Source organism: Colletotrichum fructicola (assembly GCF_000319635.2).
Source record: "Colletotrichum fructicola Nara gc5 chromosome Unknown KSG_Nara_v1_contig01, whole genome shotgun sequence".
NCBI classification, from domain to species: Eukaryota; Fungi; Ascomycota; class Sordariomycetes; order Glomerellales; family Glomerellaceae; genus Colletotrichum; species Colletotrichum fructicola.
In genome coordinates, this window is record NW_027094051.1 from 8,021,729 (window position 1) to 8,040,484 (window position 18,756).

The window sequence follows — 18,756 nt, forward strand, 5'->3', positions numbered from 1 at the left end:
GAAAGACGTCTCTGGCCTGCTAGCCGCATTTCTCTTTGCCCATGAAACTAAGGACGTGGGGAGATTCTTCTTGCTGCTGTGTCCTAGGAGAAAGGAAACTCTTCTTCACGGCAGATAAGCGGGAGCTAATCTGATTTATAGGGTGTTTGATTGGACAACGAAGCCTCCCTGGAGCCTCCAGCTGACGATGTCTGAATTCAGTCAACTCACTTGCGTTCGACTCGATCCCATCATTTCATAACGAACGCCCACTCAACCAGATGGCAATCCAGTCCCGTATTCCTCTAGGGTATCACCAGTAGTGTACAGTATCATACAGTCATCTCACGCCACCCTCCTGACGCCGAAAAAGTAGTTGCCGACCTTCTCGCTGCCCTTGACCTCCTTCCAGCCCAGACCGGGCACGTAGACGACGCCCAGGACACGCGGCATCTCCCAGCCCTTGCCCATGAACATGCCCTTGAGCTCGTGGTCGTTGATGTATTTGCGCCAATCGTGGGTGCCCTTGGGCACGATGCCCAATATATCTTCAGCGATGAGGTTCGTCGTGAACCAGCTCATCCACGTCCGCGCGATGGTGCTGCCGACGAGCCACCCGCCGGGCTTCACAAACGGCGCGCAGCGGTCCAAAAACTCCTCCGGCGACGACACATGCTCGACGACCTCGAACACAGACACGACGTCGTACAGCTGCGCCGGCACGGGCAGCGTCTCGATCGTGGCGGACTTGTACTCCAGCCTGCCCCTCAGCGCGGGGTCCCTCCTCGCGTGCGCCTTGGCGATGGCGAGCACGCCGGGCGTCGGGTCGATGGCCGTCACGGCGGTGGTGTCGGGCAGCCGGGCGGCGCTCTCGGCGAAGATGCCGCCGCCGCATCCGACGTCGAGGAACCGGGTCGGCGTCGACGGCGCGTCGTACTGGCTGTTGAGGCAGTCGCGGATGAAGGTGTGTCGGAGCGGGTTCATCAGGTGCAGCAGCCGCGAGGAGCCGTGGGGGTCCCACCAGTCGGCGGCGAGGGCGTTGAAGTGCTCGACCTCGTCGGGAGAGACGGAGGAGAAGGTCGAGTTGAACCGGCGGGGTTGCAGCCCGGCGCGGAGGAGAGGTGACGTCGTAGCCGCGCGGGAGGCTGCGACGAGAGGCCTCGCCCGCAACGAGCGCAGCAGGGCGGCTGCTGGGCGTGACGATGCCATTGCTGGTGTTGCGGTGGTGTGTGCAGAAATGAATCAAATGGCAGGTGATGACAAAGCAGGAGATCCGCTGGAAATTGTAGCTTCCCGTCGGCGCTGTTGCCGACCGTCAGTGCACCCCTGTCAACTGCATTGCAGATGGCAGACGTTCTGCAGGCACGGGATTTCCACCGCAAAGTCGGCGGCGGACCCTTATCCTAGATGTGCACTCCCGGCCCCAGGAACACCTCATGAACAATCAAATGGGGCCGCGCGGGTGCTTCCACCAAGGTTTGTCAGCCAGGCCATCATCACCTGTGTAATCGGCGGGCCCTCGGACGTTTCGCAATCCTTACGTAATTCACCGAGCCCGCTATCGGTTTGGTGCCGTTCGCATCTGAAAGAAGGCGCCACAGGGGCCCTGGAAGCTAGAAGCCCGACCGCCGACCGAGCAAACAAGAAACAACCCGCGCAGGCCGAGAATCCTCGGCGTGGTCGGCGCCCTGGTCCAGGCACATGGGAACCATGGATGACAGGCACACATCATGAGTCAACCGATTGGCGACGGGTGGGCTTCTTGGGGTCCTCTCTGCTCAGCATCGGCCGATAGATTATTAAGTGCAACGACCGGCGCATCGTGAGAACACGTCGTAAAAGTGCCTTACCCGCCGGCGGTTACCGTCAATTACACCTGCAAGATTCCCTATCTGCCCGCTGCCGGTTGTCGCCCCTCTCTCGCATGACGGAATCCCTAGCGCAGTGAAGAAAACGAGGACCCCTGCCCGAACCGTGTGCCCGCAACCGCAAAACACCACTAAATTTCCCTCGGAGCCGCTTTCAACTACCCCTCCAACGTCCCCCTCCTCCACGCCGCCAACCTCACCCTTCTACCGCCAACCACAGACCCAAACGCCGCGATGCCCTCCTCGACAATAGACGAGTCCAAGTTTGACTCCATCCCGGATGCCATTGAGGCCTTCCGTAAGCCGTCCCGCGCATCCCGCCTTCTGAGTGACTGCCCCGCTGACCCAAATCCCCAGGCAACGGCGAGTTCCTCGTCGTGCTCGACGACCCCTCGCGCGAGAACGAAGCCGACCTCATCATCGCCGCCGAGTCCCTCACCAACGCCCAGATGGGCTTCATGATCCGCCACTCGTCGGGCTACGTCTGCGCGCCCCTCAGCCCCGCCATCCTCGACCGCCTCGACCTGCCGCAGATGGTCACCTCGAACGAGGACCCCCGCGGCACCGCCTACGCCGTCTCCGTCGACGCCGCCGACGAGGCCGTCACCACCGGCATCTCCGCCCACGACCGCGCCCTCACATGCAGGGTCCTCGCCGACCCCGCAGCGAAGCCCGCCGACCTGCGCCGGCCCGGCCACGTACTGCCGCTGCGCGCGCGCCAGGGCGGCGTGCGCGAGCGGAGGGGCCACACCGAGGCCGCCGTCGACTTTTGTCGGCTGGCCGGCAAGAAGGAGGCCGCCGCCATCTGCGAGCTGGTCGACGACGGCACCGTCGTCGAGGGCCAGGCCGTGCACGAGAATCCGGGCATGATGAGGGGCGAGCAGTGCATCGACTTTGCGAGACGGTTCGGGCTCAAGGTGTGCACGATTGCGGATCTGGTGACGTACCTGGAGAAGACGCAGGGCAAGCTGGACGTCAATGGCTCGTCGTGGGGGGGTAAGGACGGGGAGGCGACATAGGAAGAACAGCAGAAAGCCGAGTCCATGACCGGCCACATATACCCATGTCGGGTTGGCAAAAGGCGCTTAGGAATTCGTCACATACACTGTTTGCGCTCGTTTCGGCGCATTGGGTACTGGTTGGTATAGCATCACTGAGAGGCACACAAAAGACACCACTCTGTTACTGGCGAGCGTCGTTCAACCGTGTAAGATGTGTATTCGGCATAATCCAAATGTGCGACATGATCCCAAATGTGCTCCGTACCCGCAAAATGATGATGACCAGCCCAGTAGGTGTCCGTCTAGTAACGCCAGCCATGCACCCGTATTGCTCAAATGACCGCCTTCCCTCCCCGCCTACTGCGTCACGCCTGCCGCGCCTACTGCATCTCCTCCAGCGCGCCGTTGACGTGGTATGTGGTGTTGGCGGCGTCGGGGTTCGTGCGGTCCCACGCCCACATCTGCTTTTCCTGCTCCGAGAGCTTGCCCTCCAGCATGGCAACCACCTTTTTGCCGATGACGGGCAGGAACTTCCAGCCGTGGAACGAGCCGCCCGTGGCGAGGTAGAGGTTGTCGCAGCGGGGGTGCTCACCGATGAAGAAGTCGTGGTTGGGGGTGTACGAGTCCCTGGGCGGCATCAGCAGACGTTCACGACTGTCTCAGACACGACTTACCAGCAGAAACGGTACTCTTCAATCTCGCAGCTCTCGAGCTCCTTGCCACACAGACCAATCAGGGTCTCACGACAGAGCTTCTTGATGTCGTTCTGGTCAATGTCGTCGACCCACCGGGTCAGGTTCGCGTCGGTTGGGACGAGGATTTCCCTGTCCTTCTCAAGCGTCCAGCATCCGTCGCGGTTGAACTTGAGCAAGCCGTACTTGTACGACACCAGCTCGCCTGATAAGTCAGCCACGGCCCTCTCTTATGATGAACGTACTTACCCATCACTTCATTCACTCGGTTCTTCCAGACGGGGACGGGGCCGGCGTCGAAACGCTCCTTGAGCTCGCCGTCGATGCGTACGGTGAAGCTGATGGCGCCGGTGGCTTTGAGTCTCTCGCCAGCGTGGAGCTCCTTCCTCTCGGGGGCGCTCTTCTCGAGCAAGGTGGCAGTTCGCGCGCCGGTGCACAGCACCACCTTGCCCCTGAGCTCCTGAGTGGTGCCGTCCTGCAGCAAGACGTTGACGCCCGCGCAGTGGCCGGACTCGTCAAAGGTGAGGTTCTGCACGTCCCCCACGACGAGATCGACTCTCGGGTGGCTGAAGGCTTCCCGACGGGTCGCCTCCAAGGCAAGCGCGGCATCGACGTAGCCAAAGTCAGGGTTGTACATCACCTTGTCCGAGGTCCCAAAGTCGGCGTTGGCAAAGACGGGCGTCTGCTTGCGCACCTCGTCGACCGTCATCCACCGAGACTTGGTGGGATATCCGAGCTGCTTGTACGCCTGGAGGCTCTGCTGGTTGAAGTCGTCCGGCTGGCACCGGTACATGCCCACACGGTGGAAGAACTCTTTGAAAAAGGGGTCCTCGAGCCACATGTCCATGGCAGCCCGCGCCATCTCGATGTGAACCGGGATGGCGTAGTCACTCCTGACAATCTTGGAGAGGTCGTGGGACGCCGAGGCAGGGTCCGCGTGGGGATCACGGTCAACAACGACAATGTCGTAGTCCTTGTACGTGTTGCTGTACTGGAAAGCGAGGGCCGTGGAGGCGCCAAAGACGCCGGCACCGACAACGATGATGCGCTCTCTCGTCTTGACAGCCATGATTTATAACGATGTATGAGTAGTGTGTCTTGTGTAAGTGAGAGCTGCTTGAATATCGACAAAACTTTCCCATCTCAGGGGCAAGCCACGAGCCTTTTATACAAGAAACGTCAGCACCACTCTCCTCATGGAACATCAAGACGGAAAAGACAGGCAGAGGAGAAAGAGCTCGATACGCACCGGTGTTGTACCCGTCGGCCATCGACCGCAACCTCACCCCGTTCCTCGAGAAAGGTGCTTCAAACTTCCCCCTCGAGACGCCCACCCGGCGGCAGTGCAGGAAACCCCCATCCAAGACCAGCAGACCGGCATCTCCCATCCCGGGCAGGGACAGAATTCCATGTCGTCAGCTGGATGGAATGATCTGACTTTGGCATCTTTGAACAATCCATATCCCAGCGGCCGCGGCGCAGAAAGAAACTAACGCGGCTGCGACATGAACGGGCGGGAATAAACTAGCACGCATCATCACGTATGGGCCCCAAGCCATGGCACTCGCCCCGTCATTGTTTCGGTCTTGAGAAAGAGACAAGTGAGGCAGATACCCGGTATATGATCCGGTGTCTCTCTACCTCTGGCCAGAGGTCGTCAGCCAGGCCCCCCGCGGCTCGAGATGAAGGCCTTCCGGGAGACAGATCTGCAAATCAACAGGTCCATTCTGTGTGCCTGAAAAGGTACGTTGGGCTCGTGGAAAAAGAGTTGTGACATGACGGTTGCCAGAGTGGGTGTGTAAGCTGAATGGTATGGCAAGCAAGGGGGGTTGTCGCTGTGTGGGTGTGGTTGGAAGGCACGATCTCAACCACGGCCGCCGTTCACCATGCCCATCGCCCCTCCTCTGGTCCAACGCAACTCGACAAGGAGGGAGCTCCGCGCGCGCTGATTGGGGCGCCCGAACGGTGCTCCCATTGGCGCCCCGCCTTTTTCATGTCAATAGCGTTCTTTCCTCTGAGAACAGTCAGGGCACCGCATTTCACGTCCATCCGCACCGCACCTCCCCTTCGATCTAGTGCATGGTGTCTCGTCGCTAAAACGAACCCGGTAAACGTCCCCATATCGCTAAGGCAGAATCATACCAAAATGGCCGTCCTCTTTTCTGCTTTCTCTTTCTTCCAAGATTCTCTCTCCAGACGCCCCCAACGCGGCCCAGCTCAGCCCACTGAGAAAAAAAGCGTGAGGAACTTTGGTATCCCTTCTCCCAGGACCCTGTTCACTGACACGCTAGCCAGCTTTCCCCTTCCCTCACCCGACATCACATCGCCGGGTGTCGACTCCGCCTGGGGTGCCGATATCAGCGAAACTTGCCTCGATGGGCAACCTTCAGCGATTCCCGCCCGCCCCAGTATTGTGCTCCTTATCCGGATCATGTCCACACGTGTGTGTCAGTCTCCTGGCCGTCGTTTCTTTTTCGGTTGTCCATCTTCACATTCTGATCTCGCGGCCAGAATCAGGTCCATGATGCGCCATCGACAGAATCTGCAATCCGCCATGCCTCGACATATCCAGATCGAGAACATCGCTGCTGAATCTCACGTCCTGCTTCTAGGTGTAACACGAGCGAAGCAGGAGATGTGCTCAGCCAAGAGGGGTTCAGTCGGGCTTCATGTCCGACTCCGTCGATTATGACATGGCACATGGGAATTTCGAAGCCCATCACATTTCCCGTTATTTCCCATCTCTGACCAGACCGGCTTAGCTACGTAGTACCACCTCAGCCATCCGCAAGGCCCAGGCGATTGGCCAAGCCCACGACTGGCATTTTATGCCACCCTCCAGCACCTCGTCGTCGCGTTAGCGTTGGCGCCAGAGAAGACCTACGTTTGCCCTTTTCCATCCTCCTGCCGTATATTACGCCATGGCTATCCGTCTGGCTCCGTGTATGCCCGCAGGCGAGGCCGAAGAGAAAAATCTCACGACGGCGGTACGCGACCAATCGCTTATAACAAAAGCGAATGCAGCAGACACCCTTCCAGGCGGCAGATGCGCCTCGCGTCAGCCAATTTGGGATCAGATCTTCCTTCCCACGCGGCGGTGCGTTACACATCGCCACGCCTACCTTACGCTCTGCGCAGCATGCCGTGTAAGACTGCACGAAACGGTGACAGGCATTCCCGGGGCAGGCAACCCTCTCCCACTCGACCAACCAGCCCCGGGGGATGCCCCGCCTTGCGGGAAACAAACGGTAAGGAGGCTGCGCCGCAGAGGACAGGAGAAGAGCCCGTTCGGCCTGCTTCCCGTGCTCTGCTCCCCTGTGCCCTTGCCGCAAACCCGGAGCACGCCCTCCTGCTGCCATGTCGGTAGGTCAAGATCGGCCTCCTTGCATGACAGCCGAAGAGCAGCCTCGTTTTTAGCAGCCTAATTATCAGTCGATCTTGGAATCCAGGCCTGGCAGGAACCTTGGTGATGACTCTCGCGGACGAGTCAGCCCAGGCGGCTCATCTGCTCCAACACCAACAAGAACAGGAATCAGACAAGACAAGAGTCTGTCCACCGGCGATGGCGTCTGCATTGGTTGGCCCATGTTTCACTGCCATCGCATAGACCTCGACGTTGCAGGCTCATGAGAGGCACGGTGATGAGCCCACGGCCACCGATTGGGCTGACTGGTTCTCGGTCAATGTTGGCATTCACTCGGGGCATTTCACTCGGGGTTTGACCCATGAAGTGCTGATGAGAATTCGTGTTGGAACCAGCATACTGGTCTGATACTTTCGTCGCGCATAATAGCGCATATGACAACGGGTTGGATGCCCAACATCCAACCAACCAAACATGGTCATCGTCATGACCTGATCCGCCCGCCGCGCCCTTTCGCTATTCCTGCCATCCCATTCAAAGACGGCCGACCATGCAGCCCATAACTTTAAAAGACCGTTCGTGATCCAGCCGCATGATAGTAGTACACCCTGTTTGCCAAGACTCCGTAGATCGTTTACCCGTTGTGCCATCAAAAGTCCATATACGCGCGCTATCACAAATCAGAAGAAACAAGAGAAAGTGCGAACCCTTCGGGACGTTGTCTCGCTGCTGCTGCCCCCCTCACCTCACTTTTTTTTCATGTCACCATCCCCAGACCATCCCGTAAACCTCCGCTGCTGCTACTACTGCAATGCTACCTCCGTGACGTGGGATAATAGGTCGTCGTTGTCACCGGGGGCTGGCTCTCGTTGGGGTCTTCGTGCTTGACGTTTAGCTGATGCCTGACGAGCTGGTCCTTCCTCGCGAACCCCTCTTTGTTCGGACACCCTGGCAGATTGCACCTGTGAGGTTTGGAGTGCTTTTGCAGGTGTTGTCTGCGGGCCAGTCAGCGATGATACCTCGAGTTGTGACGGACTCCGCCATACCTGAACATGCAGTTGCGTGTGAAATACCGCGGGCCTCCGTCCTCCTTCTTGCCCCCTTTCTGGCACGAACGCCATTCCGGGCAGATGTAGTGGCCCTTGCCCCTGTGCTTCAGCTGCTCCATGTCGATCTTGTCTGCGCGCGCAACCTCGTCGTCCATCGAGAGCCCGTCGTGCATGCCCGACATCTCGTAGTCGTCGCCGTCGTAGTCATCATCGTACCCTGGTGAGCCGGGGGTGAGCGACCGCCTGTCGCTTCGGGCGTGTTCGCTGCGTGTCGTGTCCCCGCGGGCGAGAGACGTCCCGACGGACGACTGTGATGCGGCCGCGGAAAACGGCCCCGTCGAGAACCCCGAGACGCCTGTGGAGATGGAGACGGACGACCTGGAGCAGGAATCTGGGGCCACGGGCTGCCGCGTGGGTTCGGGGTGAGCGTGTTCCTCGGCTTGCACCAGAATGTCTCGTATCTCCCGCTGGGCCTTGAGCACGGTTTCGCTGATTTGCCTGCCAAAAGTGTCAGTGTTGGGAAACCCATCCAAACGGATCCTCCAACCCACCTGAGTGTCTTGCGCTGCTTCGTTGCTACCTCGAGGATGCCCATTCCCTGCTTTCTTTCGCACAGCGCCTGATCCACCAGGTTGTAGCCCGTCGACTGCAGGTTCTGCTCGTCCGTGAGCAGCGCGATAAACTCTGCCACGCGGGCAAAGGCGTGCACCGAGGCTTTGCCGTAGTATGCCAGGACGGTCTCATCTTCGTTCCTGTGTGGGATATCCCCCGGGTGCAGCTGGCAGGCTCTCTTGTATTGTCGAAATGCTTCAGTCTCGGGGTCCAGTGGCTGGTCTGTCTGGAGCAGCGAGCGGATGTCGAGGGCCGCCATGGTGTATGAGAGTCCTGGGGAAACAAGACAGCATGCGAGTTCCCGGCGAACAGGTCAAGGTGGCGACCGCCGAGGTTATCAAAGCTCCTCCCACAACGGTCAAGTGCGAGGAAGCAAGCTCAGACTGTGGCCTGCGTGGGTGTCAAGACCGTTGGAACGACGGATCAAGAAACAGTCGAGGAACGCCAAGTGGGTCGGGTCGAGATGGGAAAGCAAACGACGGGATGCGATTCAGGTTTGGGCGCACCAACAGCGAGAGGAACAGCAAATTGACGAGAGCGAAGGAGAACGCCGGTTTGGAAAAAGGACTGAGTCCAAGGTCCAGGTCACAATTCAGCAAAAGAGTTGTAGGATTGCGGGCAGGGGGAGACGGACGGCGGTTGATGGGGAGCCGGGTGGAGAGCGGGCCAAGTCAAGCGTTACGGGAAAAGAGGAAAGAGATAATCAGGTAATGATGGCGAGAGGTCAACCGTGACCAGAGCGCGCGCGCGGGGGGAGGGGAGAGCGGCGAACACCCAAAAGCTCGACGTCTTGCCCACCGGGTGGAATGGATGGGGGCGAAGACAGCGGCAACGGCAGCGAGAGATTGAACGGCGCGTGGTCGAGCCGGACGCGAGGGGGCAGCATGAGGGCGGAGTTGGAGCTGCGAGGGAACGACTTGGGGAGGAGTGTCTGGTGTGCGAGGAGTCTCTGAGGTGAGTCGTGGGCGAAAGTCCCTTGCCTCCCACTACGCCCGTAATGCCCGTAACGACCCGTTTGGCCAGGCCAAGATGAGGAGGACAGGCATGACGACCAGTGAAGAGCGGGTTAATGCTCTGCTGCTGCTGCGTGTCTGGGACAGATCAGGCTCGGGGCCAATGACCAGATGGCTGCTGTCCGGTAAGCAGGCAGGGCAGCAGTCAAGTCAGGTAGCAGGCAGATGGATGGCGATGGCGACGGCGGACAGAGAGAGCGGGCGCGCGCGCTGGTGTCCCAACATAGGTCAGGTACCTGACTTGATGCTACCTGGCAGGTGTAAGCAGCGATTGACAAAAGAGGGAACGGGGGTGTGACAAGAAGAAGCAAGCATGCGGCTGGCGACAGGGCAGATGTGGTCCAGAACATGGGCCATACGATGGAAGATGGGGGGAGCGGGCAGGCACGGCGGCCTTGTCGTGGGGCAGAGGTAGCCTTGGAACACTGCGAAGTTGGAGCTCGTCACATTTGGCCGCGGTCCGTTGGTCCCACAGCTGTTGGTAGCATGGCATTGTGGTCAACATGTGTGGTACTTTGTCGGATCCGCAGTACGGATAAGGCATCACGTATTTGCAGTGCTGCGAGTCGAGGAATCGACGACGGACGTTGTTTGCTGCTTGTTCCAACTTGTCGACACTGACACTGACACTGGCCGCCCGCCGGGAACCCTAGGATCGGGAAATAGGCGGTGTCGGTGACGGCGGGATGGCGCTATCTGGGCGGTATCCGGGCGTGGGCGTTGTGGAATGAAGCATGGAGCGAATGCATGGGTCTGGACGAGGAGGAGAAGGAGGCGGCAGGCTAGACAGGGTAAGACATTGTGGCGGGCGGGGGTTGTTGTTGGAGGTGTGTTGGTGTGTTGGTACCAGGTTCGTTGGTGCTATCGGCAGGCGTTGTTGGTAGACTTGGTTCCAATGGTCCCTATCCGTCGTGTATTGCGTAGCAGATGGTTGCTATCGCTGTTGGTGCTGGTGTTGGTGCTGGTGTTGGTGCTGGTGTTGGTGTTGGTGGTGTTGGACTGGACGTCGATGACATGCGAGACAAGGGTGCCCGTCCATGACCCATCCTGTCCACCTCCTCCTTCACATGAACGGCCAGTTGAGGCTTTCTTCTTTGAGATATGCGAGATTGGGGATGAAGAAAGCTGAGGGGTACGGTGGTGATGATGCGCGTCGACACCGTCTTGGAAGCTCGATGCGAGACAAGGCCAAGGCTCACCAACGGCTGGCTCACCGAATTGCTTCTGGATGGATTGATGAGGTGTGTTGGTGGCAGAAAGCTGGAACTTTGGGCGAGACGCATGGCCACCCCGGCACACCGGTATCCTGGTATCAGTGGAGGCATCCAAAATGGCAGGCTGGGTTGGGCTGTTTGCTCCTCACTCCTCTCGCTGCTGCCGCTCTTCTCCCGCTTCCGCCGGCCCCGGATGTTGGTGGTTGATAAATATCCCTGCGCCAGCCCGCGAGGAAAAAGAAATGTTGACTCGTTAGATGTAGAAAAGAAGGCAATGCGTGGAGGAGAGGAGGAAGGAGGGAGGAGGAAGAGCATGGGCCAGCGGGCCAACGAGAGCAGGGCAACAGGGCAGCTGGGTGACATTCAAGGGTCAGGCCGGCCGGGGTCAGCACCGCACCTCATGGTGAGCCAGGACCAGGTTCTGTTCTATTCGGACATAGACCGGGGTTGGAGGATAGGTAGGCAGGGTGCAGGCGGCAGGCATCTGAGCCTCGCCCTCGAGCCCTCGCCGCCAACTCGAGCTCTTTGGGCCAGGTGCAGCAGCAGCAGCAGCGCAGCAGATGAGCTGGTTCGATTACCAGTGTCTGAGAAAGCTGCGGGCGGCTCTGAATCGGGAATGGCAAGCTGTAGAGCTGTTCAAGGGACAGGGAGACATGCTGAGGGTTTTTGAGACTGCAGCGAGTGCGTGAGTGATCGACTACACACTCCTCCTCCTCAGGCAGGGCAGCTTAGATATGCACGACTTTTCACTCGTGTCTCGTCCAACATTCCTCTTTCTCCTGCTGTTCCCTCCTTTTTTTTTTTCTGCCCGCTCGGCTTGCTGCCCTCTCCTCACTCGCCCCCTCCCCGCTGCCCAAGGTACCCTACGTTCCTCCTCCTTCTTCACGTCTGCCCTCTGCTCTCCGAGCTCTGGCCAGCTGCCCTGATAACTAACCTTTGGTGTTTCGGTTTCTGTCTCTGTCGCTTGTCTCGTCGCTGCTTTGTCCGGCATTGCACGTCCAGCGACAACTTGGGCCACAAATAACCGACAGGGCAGGAGATGTCGAATTAAGCTCACACCCCGTCCCGTCGACTTTGAGTTCGGCCTGGCGTGACATCCGCAGCCAGCATCAAGCCAGCATCAAGCCGTCCCCGTCCCCGTCCTCGTCCGCGAAGCACGCACGCACGCAACGTGTCGCATCTCGCCACTGGGCCAGTGAACGACCGCAGAGTACGAATACCTACGTGCGATAGGACAGGACCACTTTCACCCGAAGTCGCAGTCTCCTCCGTCGGGTCCCTCCTTTCTCTTTCCTTCTCCCGTCTCGCTCCAGGGTCGGGTGGAGGAGGAGGAACCCACCCTACCTTGCCTGGGGTCCCGTCGCCGCGTGTTGCCTCCCCCCACCGGCGGTAGAGCGGTAGCGGTAGCAGTACCGTAGCCGCTGCGCTGCGGATCAGTACCCACGGCCCTTTCTTCCACCGTTGTTCATCGCTTCTACCAAGGCCGTATTCATCCACTGCCCTGACCTCGGGTTACTCGACGTCCGTTTTCTCCCAGGAACAGCAACTTCACACACCTCTCGCTTGCTTCCTTCCGCATCTCTCCATCGGTCTCTCGGGCCTCAATCTTGGGTCGGCCACAGTGTCAGGTATCGAGGCACCCGCCGGCAGAGGACCATCGGCGCTGCAGCTAGACCTGCGCTCGCCTCCACCTCATTACGTCTGCACCGCACCCTCGCCCTCGATCGTGCCGTGTCAGCAGCATCCAAGACAGTGCGTGACTGGAGCTGCCTCCTTGCATATCCAGCGGTCTCACTCTCTCTTTTCTCAACAAGCGAGGTAAGGACACCAGTCTGTGGGTGGTCTGGCCATCCCACTGGACCACCCCGCCCTTCCTTCATTCCTTTGCCCATCATCATGCCCTACGGAGGGGAGGGGATCCCTCTTCCTTAGTCTTCATTTCTCCTCACCGGTCATGTAGCTAAAAGATCGCGTCACAGTTGCAGCCGCGCTAAGGCACCCAACGCACGGCAGGACGAGACAGGGCGCCCTATCCTATTGCCTCACGTCCGTCGTCTTCCAGTCCAGTGTCTCTCTGCTCTTCTCGCCTCGCTGGGTGTGCGTCTACTACACCACTACAACTTGGTACACTACATTCCGGCATCCGTGCCTAGGTCTCTCTCTCTCCGCGCACTACTGGGCGCTACCTCGCTGTCCCGTGCGGGCAAGACCACCACCGCCGTCCCATCACAACTCAGACAGAACCAGTGCCGTCCGATGAGCGGGAAGGTCCCATTGGCTTGAACTCTATTCTGCGGCCGCCAGCCAGATCAAGCAAGACATCACCGAGCGACATCAGGTCATTTGACAGGTTGCGTCTGCCCTTGTCTTGCCTCCTGTCTCTTGCTTGTCTCCTGCCCAAGGCTTGTCAGCATCAAATCCCCTCAATCTGCATCTCGCACACGAGACATACATGCTCGACGACTCCTCGCATCCTCACATAGACAGCATTCCTTACATCACACGCTGCACGGAGGTTTCCCCGACTCGCGCACGCCCTGGCAACACCTGCCAAGACGAGACGAGACCACAGAGAGAGAGATATCCAGGGTGTCGCGCTTCCCGCGGCCATCAGCTCCATCCTCGTCTCCATCCTCATCTGCGAGGTGAAATCTTAATCAGAGACCAGCCTCAACGGCGGACAGTAGCGAGTCCTCCGTCCGTGCCTTGCCCTGAGCCTACGTCTGGCCTTACGGACGGATCGTACCCAACGTCCAAGGCCCTTTGCCTGACGTCCAGTCCACGCCTCGTGCCGTCGTACCTGCTCTTGCTCTTATTGCCTCTACAGGGAGGGCGGGCTCGGCCAGAGTGGACCACCGCTAAATTAGGGCCCCGGCGTTTCGGTCCCGGCCTGTTCGGTGCCCTCAGTGCCCCGTTGCCTTGCCTTGAGGTCCTCTGCGCTTATCCACAACCGCTGTCACTGTCACGCTCGGGGAGCTGTCATCTCTACGCCGTCCGCACCCTTTGCAACGCTAATTGGGGTGACCGTCTGACCCGCCAGCGGCCGACGCTCGTCGCCAGCACACTGGAGAGGATACTTTGCAACGCGTTGAATGAGAGCACAGAGCCGCGTACGGATACGTCGACAATCAGCCGCGGGTGCCGTCGCCGGAGCCGGCCGTTGACGTCCTGGCCTGGTCCTGGCATTTGTTTGCTGGCCCTACCGAACGCCCTGGCTCGTGTTAGCGAGACCAGCGCCGGGGGGAACACGGCACGCCTGCTGTTCTCTCTTCGGCCCCATCCCATCTTTCCTCACTGGGCCGCACCTGCACGACGCTAAGCGCTCTGTCGTTGCGGGCTCCGCCTCAAGTGTCTCCTCCTCCTGCGTTCCCCCATCAGTCCTCCCTGGCCTCCCCACACGCCGAGTGCGAGCTCTCCACTCACGATTCAAACACGCCGCGATCCCAGCACCCCCGACCCGGGCGTTGTCCTCCTCTTTTCTGGAGACACTCGTCCTCCTGGACATCCAGTCTCCCGATTCCGGGACCCGTCCCGGTGCTGGAGCTGGTGCTTCATCCGACCTAGTCTAGCTTTTGGCCCGTCTATTAGGACATGGCCAGCAGTTTTGCCATCACGAACAGGCCTCGCAAGAGAGCCCGCGAGGTCGATCCGCCGTGTTCTAGCTTGGCCTCTCCCCCGTCGTCTGACCCGTCCACGTCGCCTCCCAACTCTGCGACGCTGCTGGCTAGTGCGGAGACGAGCTACCAGACGAGTCATACTCACAGCAACCTTCAATCGCCCCCCGCAGAAGTCGCCCAGCACGAACCATCGAACCCGCCCGCTCGGAGACGTCGTTTGTGTAATAATTCACGATTTGAAAGGAGCCACCCGTCGGCGCAGTCCTTGTCCCGTAAGCTACCGTTTGACCCCTGTCCCGCGAGAGGCACAGCAGTGAAGCAAGAGGGAAAAGGGGAAACAAACAGTCTGAACAATGGACTGACAAGAAACAGGACTCGCTGAGGGGCCTCTGCACGGCCCGAAACCGCCATCATCACATTATGAGCTCATCGTCACGCCCCAGCTTCCGCGGGAATGCCCCCTTGAGCTGAACTTTTCTAGTCCGTTTGAGGATCACGTAGAGACGAGGCAGCTGGAAGGGCTCAACTATGTGAGACTCGAAAAGGGCATCGTCAATGGCTACATCAAGCTCGGCGCGCCCCGGCTTGCCGCGGGCCACGAGGGCGACGACAACCGCCAGAAGAGCCCGCACAACAAACTGACCGTGTGGTTGAGGGCCCACCAGTACCCAGATCAATGGTTCGAAGAGCTTCATCCCACCGACCAGAGATTCTTTGGCTTTTGTGAGTTCAGCACCATGCGCATTTGTGAGCACCGCTAATTCCACAGACATTGTCGCCTGGTGCTCTGGCCGGACAGTGCTCCGGAGGACCAACACTTGGCTGGTGGACATTGCGCAGATGGCTTACAAGGACAACTGCGTCAAGCATGCGCTGCTCGCGCTCGCCGGCACCTACGTCTTTGACTACCGGCCGCTGCAAAAGTACAAAGACATGGCCGAGTATCACTACAAGAGGGCGGTGATACTGCTGAGCCTGCAGCTCGGTGCCGCTCGCAACGACAGCCTGAGCGACGGTGACATGGAGGCCGTCCTCGCCGCCATCGCCCTGTTGAACATGAACGATGTCGTCTGCAGCGAGCACTGGCGCCTCCAGAAGCGGGTCCCCCGCTGGCTGGACGGCGCCCGCCTCTCCTGCCAGCTGCTGGACGCGTCGGACCCGGGCCACCGCTACCGGGATCCCGTCAACATCCAGCCGTCGGACGCCCGCGTGGGCAACGCCATCCTCGCCAGCAGGGCCGCCATCTTCGCGCTCCCGATGATGCCGCTCATGCTCGAGAACACCAAAGACAAGCAGTTCGTCTGGCTGCTCCAGGGATCCGAGCTGAACACGAGCAGGATCCACGGCGGGTGCGGCATGGCCCCGTCGCTCCTCTACCAGTTCGCCCAGATCACCCACATGGCCGCCCTCACCCACCTGGACCCCGTCGACAGCTCCTTCTTCGCCGGTCCCATGGCTCTGCGCATGCTCCACGACCTCCTGGGCCTCTCCCAGTGGTACGAGTTTGAGCGGGCCACGGGCGTGACTAAGGTCAAGGTGGACGTCGACACCATCGCCGGCCTGCTGCGCTCCGGCCACCTCGACGCTCACGGCGCCATCAACTCCAAGGAGGGCATGACGGCCTCGACCGCGGAGGCGTGGCGCTTCGCCGCCATCATCTACCTGCAGTGCCGCCTCCTGAGGCTGCCCCGCAACCACCCGGACGTGCTATGCCAAGCCGCCAACCTGGCGGCGACCATCCGTGTCATGCCCACGTCGGGCTACATGTTCACCGCGCAAGCGCCCTTCTTCCCCGTGTTCCTGCTGGGCGTCGTAGCAGTAGAAGAGGAGCATAGCAAGTGTGCCCTCGACTGGTTCGCATCGGTGACCGAGACAAAGTGCCGCTCGGTAAGTGCCGTGCCATCCATCCATTCCGTGACCCAATGCCCGGCCAGGCTGACCCCCCTTTCGTAGAGCGTCCCGCCCGCGTATGAAGCTTTGAAAAAGACCCGCGAGTGGATGGCGTCCAACGTCCACGACGCGTCGCTGCCCATCCCGGACCGCATCGTGGATCGCCACGGCTGGTGGGAAGACGTCGTAGATCACGTAAGCAAGACTTCGGGGACGCTGTGCTTGGTCTAGTCATGAATATAGATTTGCAGCCGAGGCGCAGTCACTACATGTGCATTTAGATTCGAGGCGTTCGTTCTCCTGGGTGTATCATGAAAGAGGTATACTAAGCAGATCATGAGAGATGCCATCCTTACTCAAACTGGGTGGAACATCAGAGGCATACCATTACTCATACAGGTGGACCATGAGAGATGCCATTCTGTCGCTTACTGGGTTGGACCATGAGAGGCGTTCACCATTCTGTCTCGTATTGGACGGACCATGGGTTCATTAACATATATTACGTTGTATTGCTATTGCCGCCGCTGTCTGCTTTCAGCGGGAGATTTCCGTTGGGTATACCAAAGGTGCGTACCAGCGTGTCCCCTTTGCTGGTCACCGTCTAAGCCACATTGAGACAGAAGAGAATAGACCCAGAAACCGTCAACCTGCCCCGTCCGTGTTGCCTGTTGCCTTGTTGCCCTGCCTCGCAACACTAAACACCGCTGACACTGATGGCACTATCATCACTGTCAGACGACTGCTCGGCGCCCGTGTCCAGGCGGATGAGGTATTGGCGCATCTCGGAGCCCTCAATCGCCCACGACTTGACAATCTCCAGCCCGGCCGCCGCGCACATCTCCCTGACCATCCACTGCGGGCGCTTGTGCGCGTCGAACCAGTCGAGCTCGGTGCCCTGCTGCAGGACCAGCCCCGCGTCGCCCCCCGTGGCGGCCGCCGAGACGGCGACGTCGCGGTTCGCCTTGAGGAAGAAGCGGTGGCGCCCCTCGTCCTCCTCGATCTCGCCGCAAATATCCCAGTCCTGCGCCTTGAAGACGGCCTCGCCGAGGAGCGCGTTGGCCCGCTCGAGGCCCTTGTGGAAGAACGTCTCAAAGAGGTCCGGGTGGGCGTGGTAGGCGTCCCAGACCTTGGGGGAGGTAACGTCGTGGCCGTCCATGCCGGCGAGGATGAGGTCGTCGGGGCGCATGATGGTGGACCACTCGCGGAGGGAGGCGACGGCCTTGGCCCAGGGGTCGTTGAAGAGGACGGAGCCCAGCGACAGGAAGACGCGCGGGGCGTCGGCGGGCAGGGCGTCGCTGTAGTCCAGGCCGGCCGCGAAGTCGCCCCAGAGGCCTGCCATCCTGACGCTGCCGCCGGCGTGGGCGGGCGAGAGGAGGTCGAGGTTGGACCGCAGCGACCGCTCCGAGATGTCGAGGGCGAGGTACGTGGCCGGGCGGCCCATGGCCTTGAGCTGGTCGAGGAGGTAGTTGACTTTGCGCATGTCGCTAGAAAGGTCAGCGGTGGTCCGTCTTCACGAAGGGGGCTACTCACCCAGCACCCAGGTCAACCATGACGGCGCCCTCGGGGATGCCGACGGCAATCTCGGCGCTGTTCTCCTCGAAGAGCTGGATTTCGTCGCGGGTCTGGTAGTTCTCCTTTGTGAAGATGATCTTGGCCCAGATCGCGAGGCCCTCGTCGGTGTACAGGAGCTCGTCGGGCATGGTAGGGTAATGCTTGGCGTCGCCCTTGCGGGCCGCCATGCGGAAGACGGCGCGCAGGTCGTCCAGGACGTTGGAGGACATGCTGCCGCCGCCAATGTCCAGCACGGTGCCGTGCTCAGGAATCTGGGCCGTCTTGACGTGGGGTCCCATTGTGACTGGTTGAGAGTGGTGGTGGTCTGGTGACGGATGAGGCTATTGCCAAAATGGTAACAGTGAAGGTGGAAGTGTGATGGATGAGGTGGTTGTTTGCGGATAGCTGCAGGCTCTTGTTGTCGACGTCCGTCTATATATACTCGTGGAGCAGCCCGGTGGATGGCCATTCACTTCACCTCACCTCACCCCTTAGGCTGATCCTGCCTCGCATCCATTTGATCCAATCTCTTGTGCTTGATTCACTCCCCAGCCTCTGATGTTGACAGCCCTCGCTCAACCAGCAGAAACTCCCCCACACTGGAGGGCCTTGGCGACACTGCCAAACGAATGCTGGAGAGACCTTCACCGGCCAGACATATCTGGACATCAGCCCCGACATGATGCATGCGCATGTATATGGTGCGCCTGGTTGGGGACCCCTAATGGCGGCGTGTGCGTGGAATGCCAACTCCCATGACGCCCTGCTGATGCAGGATCCTCCCAAATACCCCGCTGAGGAGAGGAAACGCGGCGTGTGCGAATGAGAAGACAAACGTCGACCCGTTCCTTGTCTCGCTGCGGTTCCGGCTTGCTTACGTTGGTTCAGGTCGCTGGTGGCCGC

The 18,756-nt window shown here is 60.1% G+C and overlaps 7 protein-coding genes across 7 annotated transcripts; 3 read left to right on the top strand and 4 right to left on the bottom strand.

The window, feature by feature from the left end:
* Nucleotides 1-324: 324 nt before the first annotated feature.
* Nucleotides 325-1,188, bottom strand: CGGC5_v002285 (Ubiquinone biosynthesis O-methyltransferase; the record flags this gene model as incomplete). The annotated part of the gene is made up of 1 exon (XM_032035270.1): nt 325-1,188. One exon carries the CDS (start codon nt 1,186-1,188, stop codon nt 325-327), a length of 864 nt encoding a protein of 287 aa, XP_031885844.1.
* Nucleotides 1,189-2,081: 893 nt separating this feature from the next.
* Nucleotides 2,082-2,866, top strand: RIB3 (3,4-dihydroxy-2-butanone 4-phosphate synthase; the record flags this gene model as incomplete). Its single annotated transcript, XM_032035271.1, has 2 exons — nt 2,082-2,145; nt 2,205-2,866. The coding sequence occupies 2 exons, from the start codon at nt 2,082-2,084 to the stop codon at nt 2,864-2,866; spliced, it is 726 nt and encodes a 241-aa protein (XP_031885846.1).
* A 362-nt stretch (nt 2,867-3,228) lies between these two features.
* fap1-7 (L-pipecolate oxidase) lies at nt 3,229-4,811 on the bottom strand (the record flags this gene model as incomplete). The annotated part of the gene is made up of 5 exons (XM_032035272.2): nt 3,229-3,475; nt 3,523-3,745; nt 3,790-4,592; nt 4,675-4,702; nt 4,790-4,811. The coding sequence occupies 5 exons, from the start codon at nt 4,809-4,811 to the stop codon at nt 3,229-3,231; spliced, it is 1,323 nt and encodes a 440-aa protein (XP_031885695.2).
* Nucleotides 4,812-5,686: 875 nt separating this feature from the next.
* Nucleotides 5,687-6,232, top strand: CGGC5_v002288 (uncharacterized protein; the record flags this gene model as incomplete). The annotated part of the gene is made up of 3 exons (XM_066150941.1): nt 5,687-5,779; nt 5,836-5,987; nt 6,052-6,232. The coding sequence occupies 3 exons, from the start codon at nt 5,687-5,689 to the stop codon at nt 6,230-6,232; spliced, it is 426 nt and encodes a 141-aa protein (XP_066010007.1).
* A 1,486-nt stretch (nt 6,233-7,718) lies between these two features.
* Nucleotides 7,719-8,824, bottom strand: CGGC5_v002289 (uncharacterized protein; the record flags this gene model as incomplete). Its single annotated transcript, XM_032035273.1, has 3 exons — nt 7,719-7,899; nt 7,951-8,451; nt 8,505-8,824. The coding sequence occupies 3 exons, from the start codon at nt 8,822-8,824 to the stop codon at nt 7,719-7,721; spliced, it is 1,002 nt and encodes a 333-aa protein (XP_031885841.1).
* A 5,559-nt stretch (nt 8,825-14,383) lies between these two features.
* On the top strand, nt 14,384-16,932 carry CGGC5_v002290 (uncharacterized protein; the record flags this gene model as incomplete). The annotated part of the gene is made up of 7 exons (XM_032035275.2): nt 14,384-14,681; nt 14,782-15,132; nt 15,179-16,296; nt 16,363-16,494; nt 16,543-16,603; nt 16,841-16,868; nt 16,923-16,932. The coding sequence occupies 7 exons, from the start codon at nt 14,384-14,386 to the stop codon at nt 16,930-16,932; spliced, it is 1,998 nt and encodes a 665-aa protein (XP_031885843.2).
* Nucleotides 16,933-16,996: 64 nt separating this feature from the next.
* egt-1-0 (Ergothioneine biosynthesis protein 1) lies at nt 16,997-18,152 on the bottom strand (the record flags this gene model as incomplete). Its single annotated transcript, XM_032035276.1, has 2 exons — nt 16,997-17,786; nt 17,833-18,152. 2 exons carry the CDS (start codon nt 18,150-18,152, stop codon nt 16,997-16,999), a joined length of 1,110 nt encoding a protein of 369 aa, XP_031885842.1.
* Between the last annotated feature and the right edge of the window lie 604 nt (nt 18,153-18,756).